At 35.8% G+C, this 15334-nt stretch overlaps 1 protein-coding gene across 14 annotated transcripts in view; it reads left to right on the top strand.

The window, feature by feature from the left end:
* ATOSA (atos homolog A) overlaps positions 1–15334 on the top strand; it is an 87318-nt gene that overhangs the window by 54990 nt on the left and 16994 nt on the right. For 9 of the 14 annotated variants that reach the window (XR_012330119.1, XR_012330120.1, XM_033851695.2 and 6 more), the window contains 5 exons: positions 7391–7575; positions 8535–8737; positions 9018–9143; positions 9922–11770; positions 13894–14013. Coding sequence is in view for 12 of the 14 variants with exons in the window: in XM_033851695.2 (XP_033707586.1) it covers positions 7391–7575; positions 8535–8737; positions 9018–9143; positions 9922–11770; positions 13894–14013 (2483 nt within the window). In the remaining 2 variants the exon portion in view is untranslated. The remainder of the gene's footprint in view (positions 1–7390; positions 7576–8534; positions 8738–9017; positions 9144–9921; positions 11771–13893; positions 14014–15334) is intronic. The other 5 variants (XM_073801030.1, XM_073801028.1, XM_073801024.1 and 2 more) reach the window with 3 other exon arrangements.

Raw genomic sequence — 15334 nt, 5'->3', positions numbered from 1 at the left:
GCTGAGGATTTTTTTAAATTCAGTTTAAGCTTTGTTGTTGGCTAACAAAAACAGAGAATATTTTTGTGTTTGAAGGTACTCTTCTGACAGTGGAAATATTTATGTGTCACTAGTATTAATAAAATAATAGTACAGATATAAAGTTGCTTTCATTTATAGCCACAGCCACTATTTTTTGCACTTGTCATTAAAGTCAGCTTTGTCTTTTATTCTCTGCTTAAAGACTTCTCATGGTGTATAAGTCAAGTTGCACTAGGAATGAAGAAACCTGGATTTCTCCAGTATGCATACTGCATACAACTTTAAGCAAGAAAGTTAATGTCTTTTTACCTTACTCTCTTCATCTGGAAGTAAGGTAGATTAGGCCACATGATTTCTAAGGTCCTTTACAATTCTCACTTAAAACAGAAACACTCAACACATACCTATGAGATTGGAACATATAAATGAGAAACCAAAAATATTTCAATGTATGTAGAACTTAACCCATTAGGAGATAAACATCTGTGAAATATTAAGAATATTTTTATAAAGAAATGGATGGGTTAGTGTAACTCTGGAAGTGCCTGCAGTTGGGAGAGGGTTGGCTAAAGTTAGCAGTACAGAAAGAAAAAGCAGTGGTACAGGGTGAGAAATGAGTAGAGCGTGGTATAGACAGCAGTTTGGGTAGAACACAGAGAGCAGTAAAAGATGAGATTAAGAACCAGAGGTGGGTGGAGTCTTAAGCAGGGTCACCTCAGTGTATAACTTCAAGAGGCAGTGTTCACATCAGAATCTGGCAATGCCCAGCCAGAGTAGCTACCTCTGTACAGTGGCGCTGGCCCTAATGTCAGGCTTAAGAGTTCACACTGGGTTTAATAGGAAGTTAGGGAGCCAGTAAAACAAACAAACAACAAACAGAAAAACTTTGAGGAATGTGATGGAATGGCATTAATCTTCTTTCGGGAAGATTAATCTGCATCAGGGTGCAAGATGAATAAAAAAGGGCCTAGAGTCCTAGACCATAGCTAGGAGACTGGTGTAGTAATTTATGTGTAAAGTAATAGGAATCTAACTTGGTAACTGTTTTGAGGTTAAAAAGGAAGGTTTAATTTCAAGAGAAATTTGAAGAACAAGTTAGTGACTTGTTCAGTCACTGGATTTTAGGACCATAAAGAGGGAGAATCTCCTGCCCCTGTACCATAGACTTAGAAGGGAACTTCTCTTATTCCCTTTTGGGATTTGGCGACAATTTTGTATGAGTGATGATTTTGCATGTGTAATACTTATATTGTGATACATGAATTGCCATTGTGTTAAGAGAGGACTAGGAAAGTAGGCTTTTGTATTTATCATCTGTACCCTTCAGAATAATTGACAATGTATGTCACATCTAATCTTCCATCATCACCACCTACTGAGATCGCTATTGTCAAAGTCACCAATGACTTCCTTATTGTCAAATACAGTGGTCATTTCTTTGTTTATATTTTATTAAACCTCACTAGTGTTTAAGACCATTGGCCATGCCCTCCATGAAACATTTTTTTTCTCGCAGCTTCCATGATACCATACTTGACATATACCAGCTCCTTTTGCTGGTTCATCATCTTCTAACAGATCTCTACTTCTTAGAGTGCCTCTGGCCTTTGTCATGAATACCCTCTACATGCTTCTAGGTAACTCTTCACTCTAAATACTATCCAAATGCCAATGATTCCCAAAACTATATCCCCAACCCTGGAAAACAACAACCTCCTAACTAGTATACCTACTCTGATTCTTTTTCCCCTATTCTGTTATCAACATAGCAGTCAGAGCGATCATTTAAAAAAGTAAATCAGATCGTGTCACTTCTCTAGTTAAAACCCTCCAGTGACTTCCCATTGCATTTAGGATAAAATCTGAACTCCTTGCCCTAGCTTCAAAATCCTGTGTGATGTAGTCCCTGCCCACCATTCTAAACTATAGTTCTTACCACTTTCCCTCTCTGCTACTGCCATTCCAGCCTTACTCACCTTTTAGTTCCTGGGACATTACTCCTTTATTGTCACCTTAGACCCTCTGCTCAGAATGCTCTTTCCTCTGATTTTTGAATTGCTTGTTCCTTGTTCAGACCTTGGCTTAATTAAATGTTATCTGCTCAGAAAAGCCATCCCTCAACAGTTAGTATAAAGCATTTACATAATTATTCTCAATTTTTGCAATTATAGCATGGCACTTAGCACCATCTTCATACCTACATACTGGTAATATCAACTGAGAGTCCAATTCTCTGAGCATAACCTCTTCTACTAATTCTTAACACCCTTTCTCAGATTCATCCATATGTTTCTCATATTATCAGTTTGAGGTGCTAGTTCTTACCTAATTATTTTTAAAAGATTATTTATAAAGAGAAAAAAAGAAAGCAAAGCAAAGCAGAAAAGTGTTTCAAACTGCTAAGTTCTAATTTTTCAACACCAGAACCAGTGTGCTGTTACTTACGTGTGTCTTCACAAATTCCTCTACTGAGTAACCAGACTATGATCTCCTTAGCAGGGGTTTTACAAAACAATAACTCTAATTAAAATATATGACACTATGTAATTCTTTTATTTACATATTATTTTTCAGTTAATAGGCTTTATCATTTATCTAATGCCAGTCAGAGAATAGTAATTTATTTAAAATTTAGTTTATGTGTTTGTGTGTTTGCTTTATAGGACTGATAATATTTTGTTGCATGTATATCTTTCTATGCATGTGTAATTCCACAAACACATGATCATAACATTCTTTTGAGAGTTGTGTTTCACTTATGATGTAGATAATCTTTCCTTGTCAAAAGTAGATCTATATCATTATTTTAGATAAAACTGTACCACAGTATATTTAACCAGTCCCTTTTTGTTGGACATTTAGATTGATTACAATTATTTTTGACTGGTATAAACATTTTAATAAATATCCTTCAACATTCATCTCTGTGTACTTGTTCTGTTATTTCATTGGAATAAATTCATGGAATAATTTTTATTCGTATTATTAGATTGTCCATCATAAGTTTGAAAGGACGTTATTTTTAGAGAAACTTTCTTTTTGGCAATCCCCCAGGGGTTCTCATGCTTCTCTTGCCATTTTATTCCATATATGAGGGGGGTGCAATCTACTACCTTGGCAGGCTTTAGAAGTACATTGAACAGTATATACAGCAGCCCAATGGTAGGAAGGACCTTCTTCTGTTTCCTTGAGACAGAGCTTTGAAGTATCCTAGGTTTTTGTTTTAAATCAAGGATCCAGAGGCACCACCATTAAGTGTTTATGATGAGTTCTGATTGAGAGGGGCTCCTGGTTAGGGCCTCCCAAGAAGGAAGTGGTGGTTCTGGTCTCTCCCCTAGGTTTTTTATGAAGTACTTCTGAAGAACAGAGATTCATAGACTCTCAAGGTTGAAAGAACCACTGCAAGTCTAATTCAGTTTCCACTTGACAGCTAAATCCCTTCAACCACACCCCTGGCAATTGTTTATCAGTCTGTTTGTGCCTTGGTGATGAAGAATTTACTTCCCAAGTTAGTCTGTTTCACCTATGGGTCATTCTGATTATTTAAGGTTTTCCCAGTGGCCAAATTATTAACCTCTTTTGTTGGAGAGAACAGATGAAGAACTTTAAGATGGCTGAACTCCGGAGCCAGAAGAGTGTGCCACAAAAAAGGAGCTAGTCTGGTCATGGCTTCTAGTCCGACTGTGGTGTAAACACTATCCTCATTGAGGTTTTGGGGGCAGAGGGACTATGATTTGATTGATTAATTCCCACTGTCAATTGTCATTGATAGCCTGTGACAATTTATAACATCCTTTCTGTTCTTTTCAAAGTTATATTTTACATCAAATAATTTATCTCTTTTAAAATGTATAGCTAGTAGGTAAGCCTTAGCAGCCCGTATTTGTCTAGATTTGCAGCACTTTTTGTTTTTGTAAAGAGTAAATTGTTTTCAGAGACCCAAAAATTATACCTTATTTCTTGAGTAAGCTATGTCCTCAAAGTATCGTCGGATCTAATGAATTTTCTTTGGTATGACATAAAATTTCCCAGTTCCTTAGTCATATTCTTTATTACAGTAAACTCTGCGCTATGGCAGAGGTTTTAGAGATTGAAATTATCAAAATTTTAATAATGCAACTTTTCTAATGACTACTGTGATTTAGTATTCTCATTTATTAAAATTCAGACACTCATAAATTTTTCCTGACAAGTTCCTAAAGGTTGTCATCACGTAACAGTTCTTTAAAATTTTTATTGGAGTATAGTTGCTTTACAGTGTATAACAGTTTAATTTTTATCACTTTAAACTTGGTAATTTCTAGTATATGAGTAAGCCATTTCCTGATAGGGTTGTTTTTTATTTTTTTACAGTAGCTCCTTGTTAATTATCTATTTTAAATATAACAGTGTGTACATGTCAATTCCAAACTCCCAATCTATCCCCCTCCCCACCCTTCCCCCCAGTAACCATAAATTCATTCCCCCTTCCCACCCTTCCCCCAGGTAACCATAAATTCATTCTCTAAGTCTGTTTCTGTTTTGTAAGTAAGTTCATTTGTATCATTTTTTTTCTTAGATTCCGCATATAAGTGATATCATATGATATTTGTCTTTCTCTCTCTGACTTAACTTCACTTAGTATGATATCTCCAGGTCCATCCATGTTGCTGCAGGTGGCATTATTTCTTTCTTTTTAATGGCTCAGTAATATTCCATGGTATTATATATGTACCACGTCTTCTTTATCCATTCATCTGTCAATGGATATCCTGCTAGGGTTTTGGAGATAAATTATAATTTAAAAAAAATACTGCCAAATATATATGAGACATTACTTAGGCTGTGAACCATCCTTGGTACTCACATGGAGTAACTGACATCTTGACATCATTCAGCTTTCCATAGTGTAAGAGCCACTGCTCTGCCACAATTCTTAGCTCTGCAGGATTACCCCACAGTCCGAGAGAGGGAAAAGGATGAGCCCAGAGAAATCTCCCGGGAGCTAAAATCATCCCATGTAGCCAGCCCATGGCAAGCCTGAGCTAGCCTTGAAAACCCACAGAACCATCAGAGAAAGGTCTGAATGGATTTGTTTTTATGTCTTTTGCTTCCCTCTGAAGGACACCATGGTTTAACTCAGTGAGTCCCAGGAGACCACCGGAGACCCTTGGCTTATGACCTAATTGGTTCCTGGAGGAAAGTTGAAAGTTGAGACCTCTTTTTTTCCCCCAGTTTGGCACATTATTATAAATTATGGTCCTTTTCCTGGAAACAAATCCTGTACCACAATATTCCAAAATATATTGTTAAAATATATGTTGAATACATATTATTTATATTTTTACAAATGTCTATTAAAGTATATAAAGGCAAAATTTGTAGCCACAGTGAAAGGAAGCATGTGTGGGGTAGTTAGGGACTCAGATTCTAGAACCAGACTTGTGTAGGTTCAAATTTCAACTTTGCAACTTCCTAGCTGGGTGATCTTGGGCAAGTTATTTAACCTCTCTATGCTTCGGTTATCTATAAAAATGGTGGTAATAGTCCCTTCTAGAGGTGCTTTGAGGAGTAAATGAGTTAATGTATAGAAAGTAGTGAGAACTGGCAATGCCTAACAACATTACTAAGTGCTGGCTGTTATTTTATATATTGCAAATGGTCATTTTAGGGACTGAATGGTCTTAAAATACCAGCTCAATCAAGTTGGCTCTCAAGACTCCTTCTTTTCCTGGTAAGGCCTTCCTGAGGCTAGAAATAGGCACTCGTCGTCATACTCTTCAAGGCTATTCACAATCAGGCTCCAGTCCTGCCTTTTCTACACTGTTTTTGTACAAATGCTCCGCTCAAGTTGCACTTTCTCTCTCATGGTTCAGCTTAACATCTACCTCTTTGGCAAAATTTTACCACTGTTATCTGAACTTCTTTGGAATTTATTATATGCTTCAGTGTTCTATTGTTTTAAAAAATCGTCCCTGAATCAAATCCTCTGAAACTATTAGCTATGTGCAGTACAACTTTGTGTCCCCTTGTCACCTACTACAGTGTGCTAGGCACTTAAAATATGTGTTGCTTAGCTGGCAGAGATAAGAGAAAGCAACCTTTTCAAGTTTGCACTATAAATTGAATTTCGTGTGTGCATGTACACATGCATGCATGTTCAACCTGCATAGCAGGTTAACAGTTTTAAAGACTAACCGTGCTTTTAAAATTGGAGGACTTGTGAAAAAAATTTAATTTAATATATCTAAGTGAAACATCTGCAGGTTAGATTGTTTGGAACTGCCTAGTAACCAAAAAATATCACACTTCATATATTGCAATACAGGCCTGCATCTCCTGTTGGATAATTATAAAATTTCTTCCTCTGAAACTACTACCACTGCATAGCAAGGAAAGAGAAGGACCCTGTGGCTGTGAGTGTCCACATCACAGAATTAGGGCTCTAAGAACAAGGAACTAGTTAAGGAAGGGAGAGGGAGAGAAAGGGAGAAACATACATTTGTATCTGCCTCTTTTTCTAATATTTAATAACAGTAATAAAACGTCTTAGCTGAAAATATTTATATGACCTAATAAGACATTTTGACCTTTTGGCTATTAGCGAAGTTTTGTGTGTGAAAACTATTGTATTTGATGTCCAAAAATATCATTATCTAAAAGATTATAAATGTACTCCTAAATCTTAAACATTTTAATTGAAGTTTACATAAAAACAATTTTATGCCGTAATTTTAACCGGCTTTGTCTTAAATGAAATTTTGAATTATCCATCATCATCTGACTTCTGTACCTTGTGAATTAAGAGTTTATTGGGTTTTTTAAATAAGTTTGTTTATTTATTTATTTTGGCTGCGTTGGGTCTTTGTTTCTGCGTACGGGCTTTCTCTAGTTGCGGTGAGGGGGGGCTACTCTTCATTGCGGTGCTCGGGCTTCTCATTGCAGTGGCTTCTCTTATTGCAGAGCACGGGCTCTAGGAGCGTGGGCTTCAGTACTTGTGGCTCACGGTAGTTGTGGCACATGGGCTCTAGAGCACAGGCTCAGTAGTTGTGGCGCACGGGCTTCGTTGCTCCGTGGCATGTGGGATCTTCCCGCACCAAGGCTCGAACCCATGTCCCCTGCACTGACAGGCGGATTCTTAACCACTGCGCCACCAGGGAAGTACCAAGAGTTTATTGTATTTTAATTGCCTCACTTTTATTCTCTTTTCACTCTTTGTTAGTGAATATACTTGAATTTGGGCTATGGTATTAGTTATTTTAGACATAAAAAAGTGAGTTCTTGTAAAGCAGTTATACTCCAATACAGATGTTAAAAAAAAAAAGAGTTCTTGTCAAGAATACCTTAAAGCAAGGACCCATCTTTCTTTCTTTCTTTTTTTTGATACCAGATAGTCTGGATGAATATTTTGAATATGATGCAGAGGAGTTCTTGGTCTCTCTGGCCTTGTTAATAACAGAAGGACGAACACCTGAATGTTCTGTTAAAGGTCGGACGGAAAGTTTCCATTGCCCTCCAGCACAGTCCTGTTACCCAGTAACTAGCAAACATGAATGTAGTGATAAGCTGGCCCAGGTGAGAACTGTGTTTTGAATGTTTTTTATCTTTTATATAAACCTGTTTAAATTCTGTCATTGACTTTGTTAAATCACAATTATAATGTTCACATTTAAGTATAAAATTGGTCACAACATAAAGAAAAGGTACTAATCCTGAACTGCAGCTAATAATTTTGGCTGTGAACAAGGCTCTAAAAGGCTTTTCCATCAGCAGGCAGGTGGGCAGCCAGTTTCATACCTGCCTCCACACACACCAGATTTAAGATTATCTTTGTTACTATGAATTAGCTTTTCTTTAGTTTTAGTCTCAGCCCCGCTTCATCAACTTTGTGTTCTTGTTTATTTAATAGATTGATGTTCATAATTATTTTCCCCACATTAATCACTTTCCCTCTTATATCCCTCCCCTTTTTAATGGGAGGATACTTTTTGCTATCATTAATGTTTTTGTAGAATACTGTTAAAAATATTTATTTTGATATGTAGCGTATAATTTGCTGTAAGGATTTTCCTCCCAGTTAGTCTCTTAACTGTAGTCCAAAATTTTAAACTTCTAAAAATGTTGTCTACTTTGAGTGTTTAATGAAAATGAGTTTTTAATATTTTGATCTTAGAATGAATCTTTCCTCTAATTAATGATGATGTAATTAACAAATGAGGCGAGGCTGGGCCATCTTGCGGCCTGTCAGACATTGGGCATGGCAGTTCTTTTTCCGCAAAATAGAGCAAAGATATCCTCCCCGGAGAAAATTTGCATCATAATTGTTGTTTGCTACTAATCCCCACACTCTAGAGCTCCTAGTGCTGATGCATTGTTTAATGAGGAAACCTAAATAGGCAGACAAGCCTGAGCTGAGCCCTGCAATAGGCAACTCATTTTCATACAGATGTCTGCTTTACAATTATATTTTTCAAATTTAAATATAAAATTGGGTGGGCTCTTGAGCCATTTTGCTTATCTCCATCTTCTTCAAGTGTCGCCAAGCCCGACGAACTAGGTCTGAGGTCGCATTATTGTGGAAGAATAACCTTCCAATCATGGTGGAAGTGATGCTACTACCAGATTGCTGCTACAGTGACGATGGGCCCACCACAGAAGGGATTGATCTAAATGATCCTGCAATTAAGCAAGATGCGTTATTATTAGAAAGATGGATATTGGAGCCAGTTCCTCGACAGTAAGTTGAACTGAGTTTGAAGTTGTCCTTTGTAAATCAGGTTTTCCATTACTTTCTATAAATTATTTTAATAATATATCATATCTTTGAGTCCCTCTATTTATGTAGTAAAATTTACATATTTAGTACTTATGTGACTTCAAATGACACTGGTAAATGCACTCTTATACTCTTGAAAGCACATGTCCTGAGTGATATGTTTATTTCAGCTTTTATCTTTCTAAAATTTAGCCATTTTGTACTTGTTGACATTTAGATGATGCTTTTTTACTTCCCTTAGGAGTGGCGATCGATTTATTGAAGAGAAGACTCTCCTATTGGCTGTCCGCTCATTTGTGTTTTTTTCTCAATTAAGTGCTTGGCTGAGTGTTTCTCATGGTGCTATTCCACGAAATATTATTTACAGGTATGTCTAGGGCAGAAAAAGGACAATGTGTATTCAGCTACAGTGGTTAGCTACTGAATGACATTTTACCTTTTAGGCAGTTTATATCCTTCATTTCTAAATATAAGTGGACAAAATTTACTGAAATTAAAAATTAAAAACTTTACTTGTTTTTCAAAACAAGTTGGAGAAATTTAGATATGACTCAATATGCATTTTGCTTCTTGGGTTAAATCTGGTGTAGAATAGTTTTCAGAGAACTTTTTAGCTTACTTTACAGAACTAACAATGAGAATGTACCACCATTATAAATAAAGTGGAAAAACTTTCTGGGTTGCTGAATTTCCATAATGGTAGACTTAATTTTTAGATCCTGAAAATTATAAACACACAGGCTGCTGAACAACTGTCTTAACTGTCTCTTTAGGCAGGTGGCCGTGAGATAGAGAGTATCTCTTAATCACCATGCGCAACAGAATTAGCTGAATCCATTTATTTAGTAGTAAATGGAAAGTCCTTTTTTCTGTTTTGACAACAAATTTTAAATTATAGTATTTTTGAGCTTTAATGCTTTAATAGAATGGTGTTCTTAAAAAGAAGATGGTCTCTATTCCAGGTATAATCTATTTATGTTGGTTTTGTTAGAATGACATGCATGGTAAAGTAGGTTAAAATAAAATCTCAATAGTAATTAATGCAAACAAAGGTAAGTATATGACTGTTTAACATTTTTTAAATAACATATAATAATGATATGTTTTATAATCCACTGATTCCATTTTTTTCTGTGTGATTCTAGAATCAGTGCTGCTGATGTAGACCTACAGTGGAATTTTTCACAAACTCCAATTGAACATGTGTTTCCTGTTCCCAATGTGTCTCACAATGTGGCCTTGAAAGTCAGTGTTCAGTCCTTGCCCAGACAATCTAATTATCCAGTTTTGACCTGTAGTATTCACACTAATATTGGCCTTTTTGAGAAAAGAGTTCAAGACCATGAACTTAAAACCCATCAGCACCGAAATTCTACTGAAGCAGAGCAATGTAGTACAAACAGTTCACAGCGTCTGTGTAGCAAACAAACTTGGACCATGGCACCCGAAAGCATAATATTACATGCAAAAAATGGCACAACTCCAGAATATACTGCAACTGTCAAAAATGTCAAACTATATCCGGGCACTAGTGGTAAATCTGACTATGGAACATCTCAAGGCAATATTCTGGGCTTCAGTGGTATAGGAGATAAAAAGTCACATGAAACATCAGTGAGAACTTTAAAATCATTTTCAGTGATTGATTCTAGTGAATCTAGCCGCCAGAGTTCCTGGCAGTCAGTTGGTGAGACTAATCCTTTAATAGGCTCTTTAATTCAGGAGCGACAAGAAGTTATTGCAAGAATAGCTCAGCATTTGATTCATTGTGATCCAAGCACTTCACATGTTTCTGGACATCCACTTAATACACAAGAATCTAGTTCACTTAATTCAAAGCTTTTCCGGGTTTCACAAGAAAATGAAAATGTGAGAAAATGTAAAGAAACGTTCTCCATTTCTTTTGGTAATCCAGCGCTCACCTCCTCAGAAGACACCAATGAAGGGAAAATTCGAGTAAAACCAGAAACTCCTCGAAGTGACACTTGCATTTCTAATGGTCTTCATTCTGATCAGTCTGTTGGTGAGATTAATCCTTTGATAAGCTCTTTACTCCAGGAGCGGCAAGATGTCATTGCAAGGATTGCTCAGCACTTGGAGCACATTGATCCAACAGCACCTCACATGCCCCGGCAATCATTCAACATTCAGGACTCCAGTTCAGTTCCTTCTAAAGTGTTTAGGAGTTCCTATGAAGACAGAAATTTGTTGAAGAAGAACAAGGATGACACCTCTGTTTCCATTTCTGATACAAAATTTTCCTTGTTAGATAACATCAGTGAAGGGAAACACTTAACACCTAATAAACGTTTTAGTTCTTTTAAATGCAATAGTAATGTCAAGCCTTCTTTGAAACCTCAAACAAGAAGAAATCTGCATCAGAACAATCCTAGTGAAATCCAAAGTACATTTCAAGAGACACAGAACAAAGCCACTGGTTTAATGAATCCTTCAAATATGTCTCTTTGCAAAGAAGATAACTTAGATTTCACAATAAGATTGGAAAACACACTTTCTGAGTGTCAATTTAAGGAAAAAGAAATTGACAATGAAATCAATAAACAGTATTCAAAATGTAACAGTATTGACAAACAGATTTGCACAAATAAGTATAAGGACAAAATAATAATAAATGAAAATTATAATCCAGAATCTTTTAACAATCACCAGTTTGATCATTCAAAAAAAAATGACTCGAAAATAAATGTTACTGTGTTGGAAATGTCTGGATATTTGAACAAACATGCAAATGAGTGCTCAGATAAAGACTCAAAAAAGCCTAAGTCATGCGAACAAAATACTCAACTTAATAGTATAGAAAATTACCTCAATAAAGATAGTGAAGGTTTCAAATGCAAAAAGCCAAACCAATTAAACAGTGAACAGGATAAGAAAGAAGATCCAGTTGATGAAAAATCTCAAAACTGTTCTCAGAGGAAGAATATAAAAGACTGTTTGTTTACGTGTGAACGCCTGAAAGATAAAGAGGTATTGGTAGGTAATATCTAACATTTCAAATGTAATCCTCAAACATTTGTTATGGTTTGAACTTTGTTTACAGGAGATCTAGTTAGGCCCAAGATGCCCATTATCTATAGAACTCACTGTCTGATATAATAAACATCCTTGTAAATAACCTGCCCACTTCAGAGCAAATGCTAGGTAAATTCTTCCTGTTGCCTTTTTTTGTTTATTTTAATACTGTGAACAGTTGCTGGAGAGTAAATAAGAGTCAGAAATGAAACTTGTATCATTAGCTTAAGGTATTGTTTGACAGCAGCTCTGGCCTAGTACAAGCAGTGTGCCCATTGTGTTATGCCTAGGAATACCTATAGTGAAATCACTGGGCTGTTGGTCAGAATACCCAAGTGTCAGTCCTGACAATTTGGTCCTTGAGTGAAGCTGAATAAATCACGTAACTTGTAAAACCCTCAGTCTCCTCGATTTTAAAATAAGAACGATGAATATCTTTTGCTTATAGTTGTGGTGATAATCAAATTATAGATCTTTAAACATTTTGTAAGCTTTTAATGCACTACCTAAATCAAAGATATTTGTTAGTTCCATTTTATTTGTCTACCAAATCACTTTTTAACTTTAGAAAATTATTACTAGGCTTAAATTTCCTTTATTTTTCCAAGAAGTATCACAAATTTATATCTCAGTTATATGGAAAACTACTTAACTGCCTCGATCCAAATCTGAATGACCTTGATTCATCTTCTTTATCATACAAATTAGTTTTGCCGGACATTAGAGTCTTAAAAGTATGCCATGTTTCCAATTAATATTTTTCAACAGACGATCTCTTTCTAACACATGGGTTTAATCAAATGACAGTTTCCAATTTCCTAAAACTATAATTGTCACAAAAACCTACCCTGGCCTTAAGAATACTAGCTTTTCACAATCCTTTCTGGTACCTAATAGGGAGACTTACTTTGACCATGGTATTTTTCAAGCCACTAAGATTTGTTTTTTCATACACTTACTTTAAATATAATTATATAGCATTTACTGGATGCCCAGGCACTCTTCTGAGTGTTTTATACATGCTGGCTTACTAAATCCTTTCACTACGCTCTGAGGTTAGGCGCTATTACTAACTCCAGTTTACAAATGAGAACTCTAGGCCCAGAGAGGTTAAGTAACTTGCCCAAGGTCATAAAGCTAGTAAATGGTAGAGCCAGGGCCCCAATTATTCTTCTCTGATTTTTATTCATGTGTTTTTATGCATTTTTTGTTTCTGGGTATAAATTTGCCATTTTAAATTCTTAAGAATTAGTCTATTTCTTATATCACTTCAAAAACATGATACTGTGACTGTGTTAAGTATATTTTAAAATTCACATTTAAATTTTTGTATCATGCTGTACCAAATTATATTTTCTGAGAATGGCTCTTGCTACTGACATAGTTTTATATTTTAGAATATTTTACTAATTTTTTTCTGTGAGTTTTTTTTCCCACAGATTAAAAGAATTGAATATTAGCTTACTAAATGATAGACTGAGTTGTTTTTTTTTAAAACAAACTTATTTATTTATTTGTTTTTATTTTTGGCTGTATTGGGTCTTCATTGCTGTGCGTGAGCTTTCCCTAGCTGTGGTGAGCGGGAGCTACTCTTGGTTGAGATGCAAGGGCTTCTTATTGCGGTGGCTTCTCTTGTTGCAGAGCACGGGCTCTAGGCGCACGGGCTTCAGTAGTTGTGGCTCGTGGGCTCTATAGCACAGGCTCAGTAGTTGTGCATGGGCTTAGTTGCTCCACAGCATGTGGGATCTTCCCGGGCCAGGGATTGAACCCCTTGTCCTCTGCATTGGCAGGCGGATTCTTAACCACTGCACCACCAGGGAAGCCCAGACTGAGTTTTGATAAATATGTTGATAAGGCAATTGTGTTTGGACATACTTTTTTTAGAATATTTGAGTTTATTCATCAACTTAGAAAAAACTCTTAAACACTGTTTTTTGATTAAAGTGTATATATATGTGTGTATAGATAGTTATATAGGTTGTTAGCTTTACCACCAAGGATGTAATACCTCAGTAGATGTTAAGAATAAATCTAGAAACAAAAAAATTTTAAATATTGCCATTAAAATCTAAATCTTTTCCTAGCAGAGAACTATACCACTTAAACACTCAAGTGTCTGGCGGAAACATAATTTTCATTCCTTGGATGGAACCTCAACCAGAGCCTTTCATCCTCGAACTGGATTGCCTCTTCTTTCCAGTCCTGTAAGTGTTTTTCTCTTATTTTATGTTTAGACTTGCAAAACATGTAAAATGTTTGCAAATCACTTTATCCAAATTTTAATTGAAAAAATTTAAATACCTTCAAAATAAATTTCTAGTGGGAAAACATTTTATTTTTTGATACATTTAATAGCTAAATGTTAATATGGAAAAAGGCAGAAAAAATGAATAAAAATGAATTTATTGTATTAGGATTATAAAATTTCTCTGAAATTCTTTTGTCCAGCGTATTAATTCTCACTAATGTAAAGAAAATACTTAGTGTAAAGTGGATTTTCTCTAAATAGATTTGTATCATAGTACTGTGGCTGGTTGACACCACCAGCTGAATCATCTGGGAATCAAATTTGTGGCTGTCTTTGACTTGCAACCTGTACAGTTAACCGTCTTATTTTGAGACGTTTCCCCACTCTACATTTACTAATAAATTTATAGATCTGAGTGTGATGGTTAAGAACCTCGCTTTGGCATCACGCTGACTTCACCCTAGCTGTGTGACATTAGGTGAGGAATATTGTCTCTCTGAGCCTCAGTTTCCTCATCTGAAAAATGGGTGATAATGTCTACCTTAGTGTTGGGAAGATGATTAGTATCATTCCTGGTAAGCATTTGATAGTCGCTAAAGCTGCCATTTCGGTTAAACCAGAGGTAAGCAGTCAATATCCTAGTAAACTAAAAACATGTTTATTTTTGCTATTGACATAATTTTTGTTTTTATGTGAGTTTTTTTAAGTAAACTCAAAGCATACAATATCTAGCATATTTTCAAAAATTAATTCTTGAATAAGAGATTTAGTTTTAAATTTGTAACTTGGACCTTAGGTGTTTATTTTAGGGAAGTTGAATTCTAAACAATTTAAAATAACCCCAAATGTTTGACATATGTATGAGGTGCTTTCAAAATGCCCAAGTGATGAGGAAAAAACTTACAGCATCATGCTGGTGTAAAAAGCACTACAGACTTCTGTTCAATGTGGTGGACTGAGTTAATACAAGAAGATCCTTCCTCCTTCCCAAACACAAAAATCCTGGACAAAATATAACACAACTTTTAAATACATAATATAGTGTAAGTGCAAGAAAGGTAAATCTCCGAAACTAACTTGGGGCAAATTATGACCTTCTAGGATATCTAAATCTAATATAGTGCTAGGGTTTAATGCTCCTGCTGGATCAGGAGTCAGGTCTATACCGGTCGTAGCTGGGACCTAAAACCAAACTCCATAAAGCCAGAAACAGGTGAGGACTGCCATTCTAGAAATGGGAGAAGAGAAAAGAAATCACCTATTTACTTAAGGGGTGC

The sequence above is a fragment of the Tursiops truncatus genome, chromosome 2 (genome assembly GCF_011762595.2).
Source record: "Tursiops truncatus isolate mTurTru1 chromosome 2, mTurTru1.mat.Y, whole genome shotgun sequence".
NCBI lineage: Eukaryota > Metazoa > Chordata > Mammalia > Artiodactyla > Delphinidae > Tursiops > Tursiops truncatus.
Note: the sequence above shows the minus strand (reverse complement) of the source record. Positions and strands in the feature narration are given on the sequence as shown.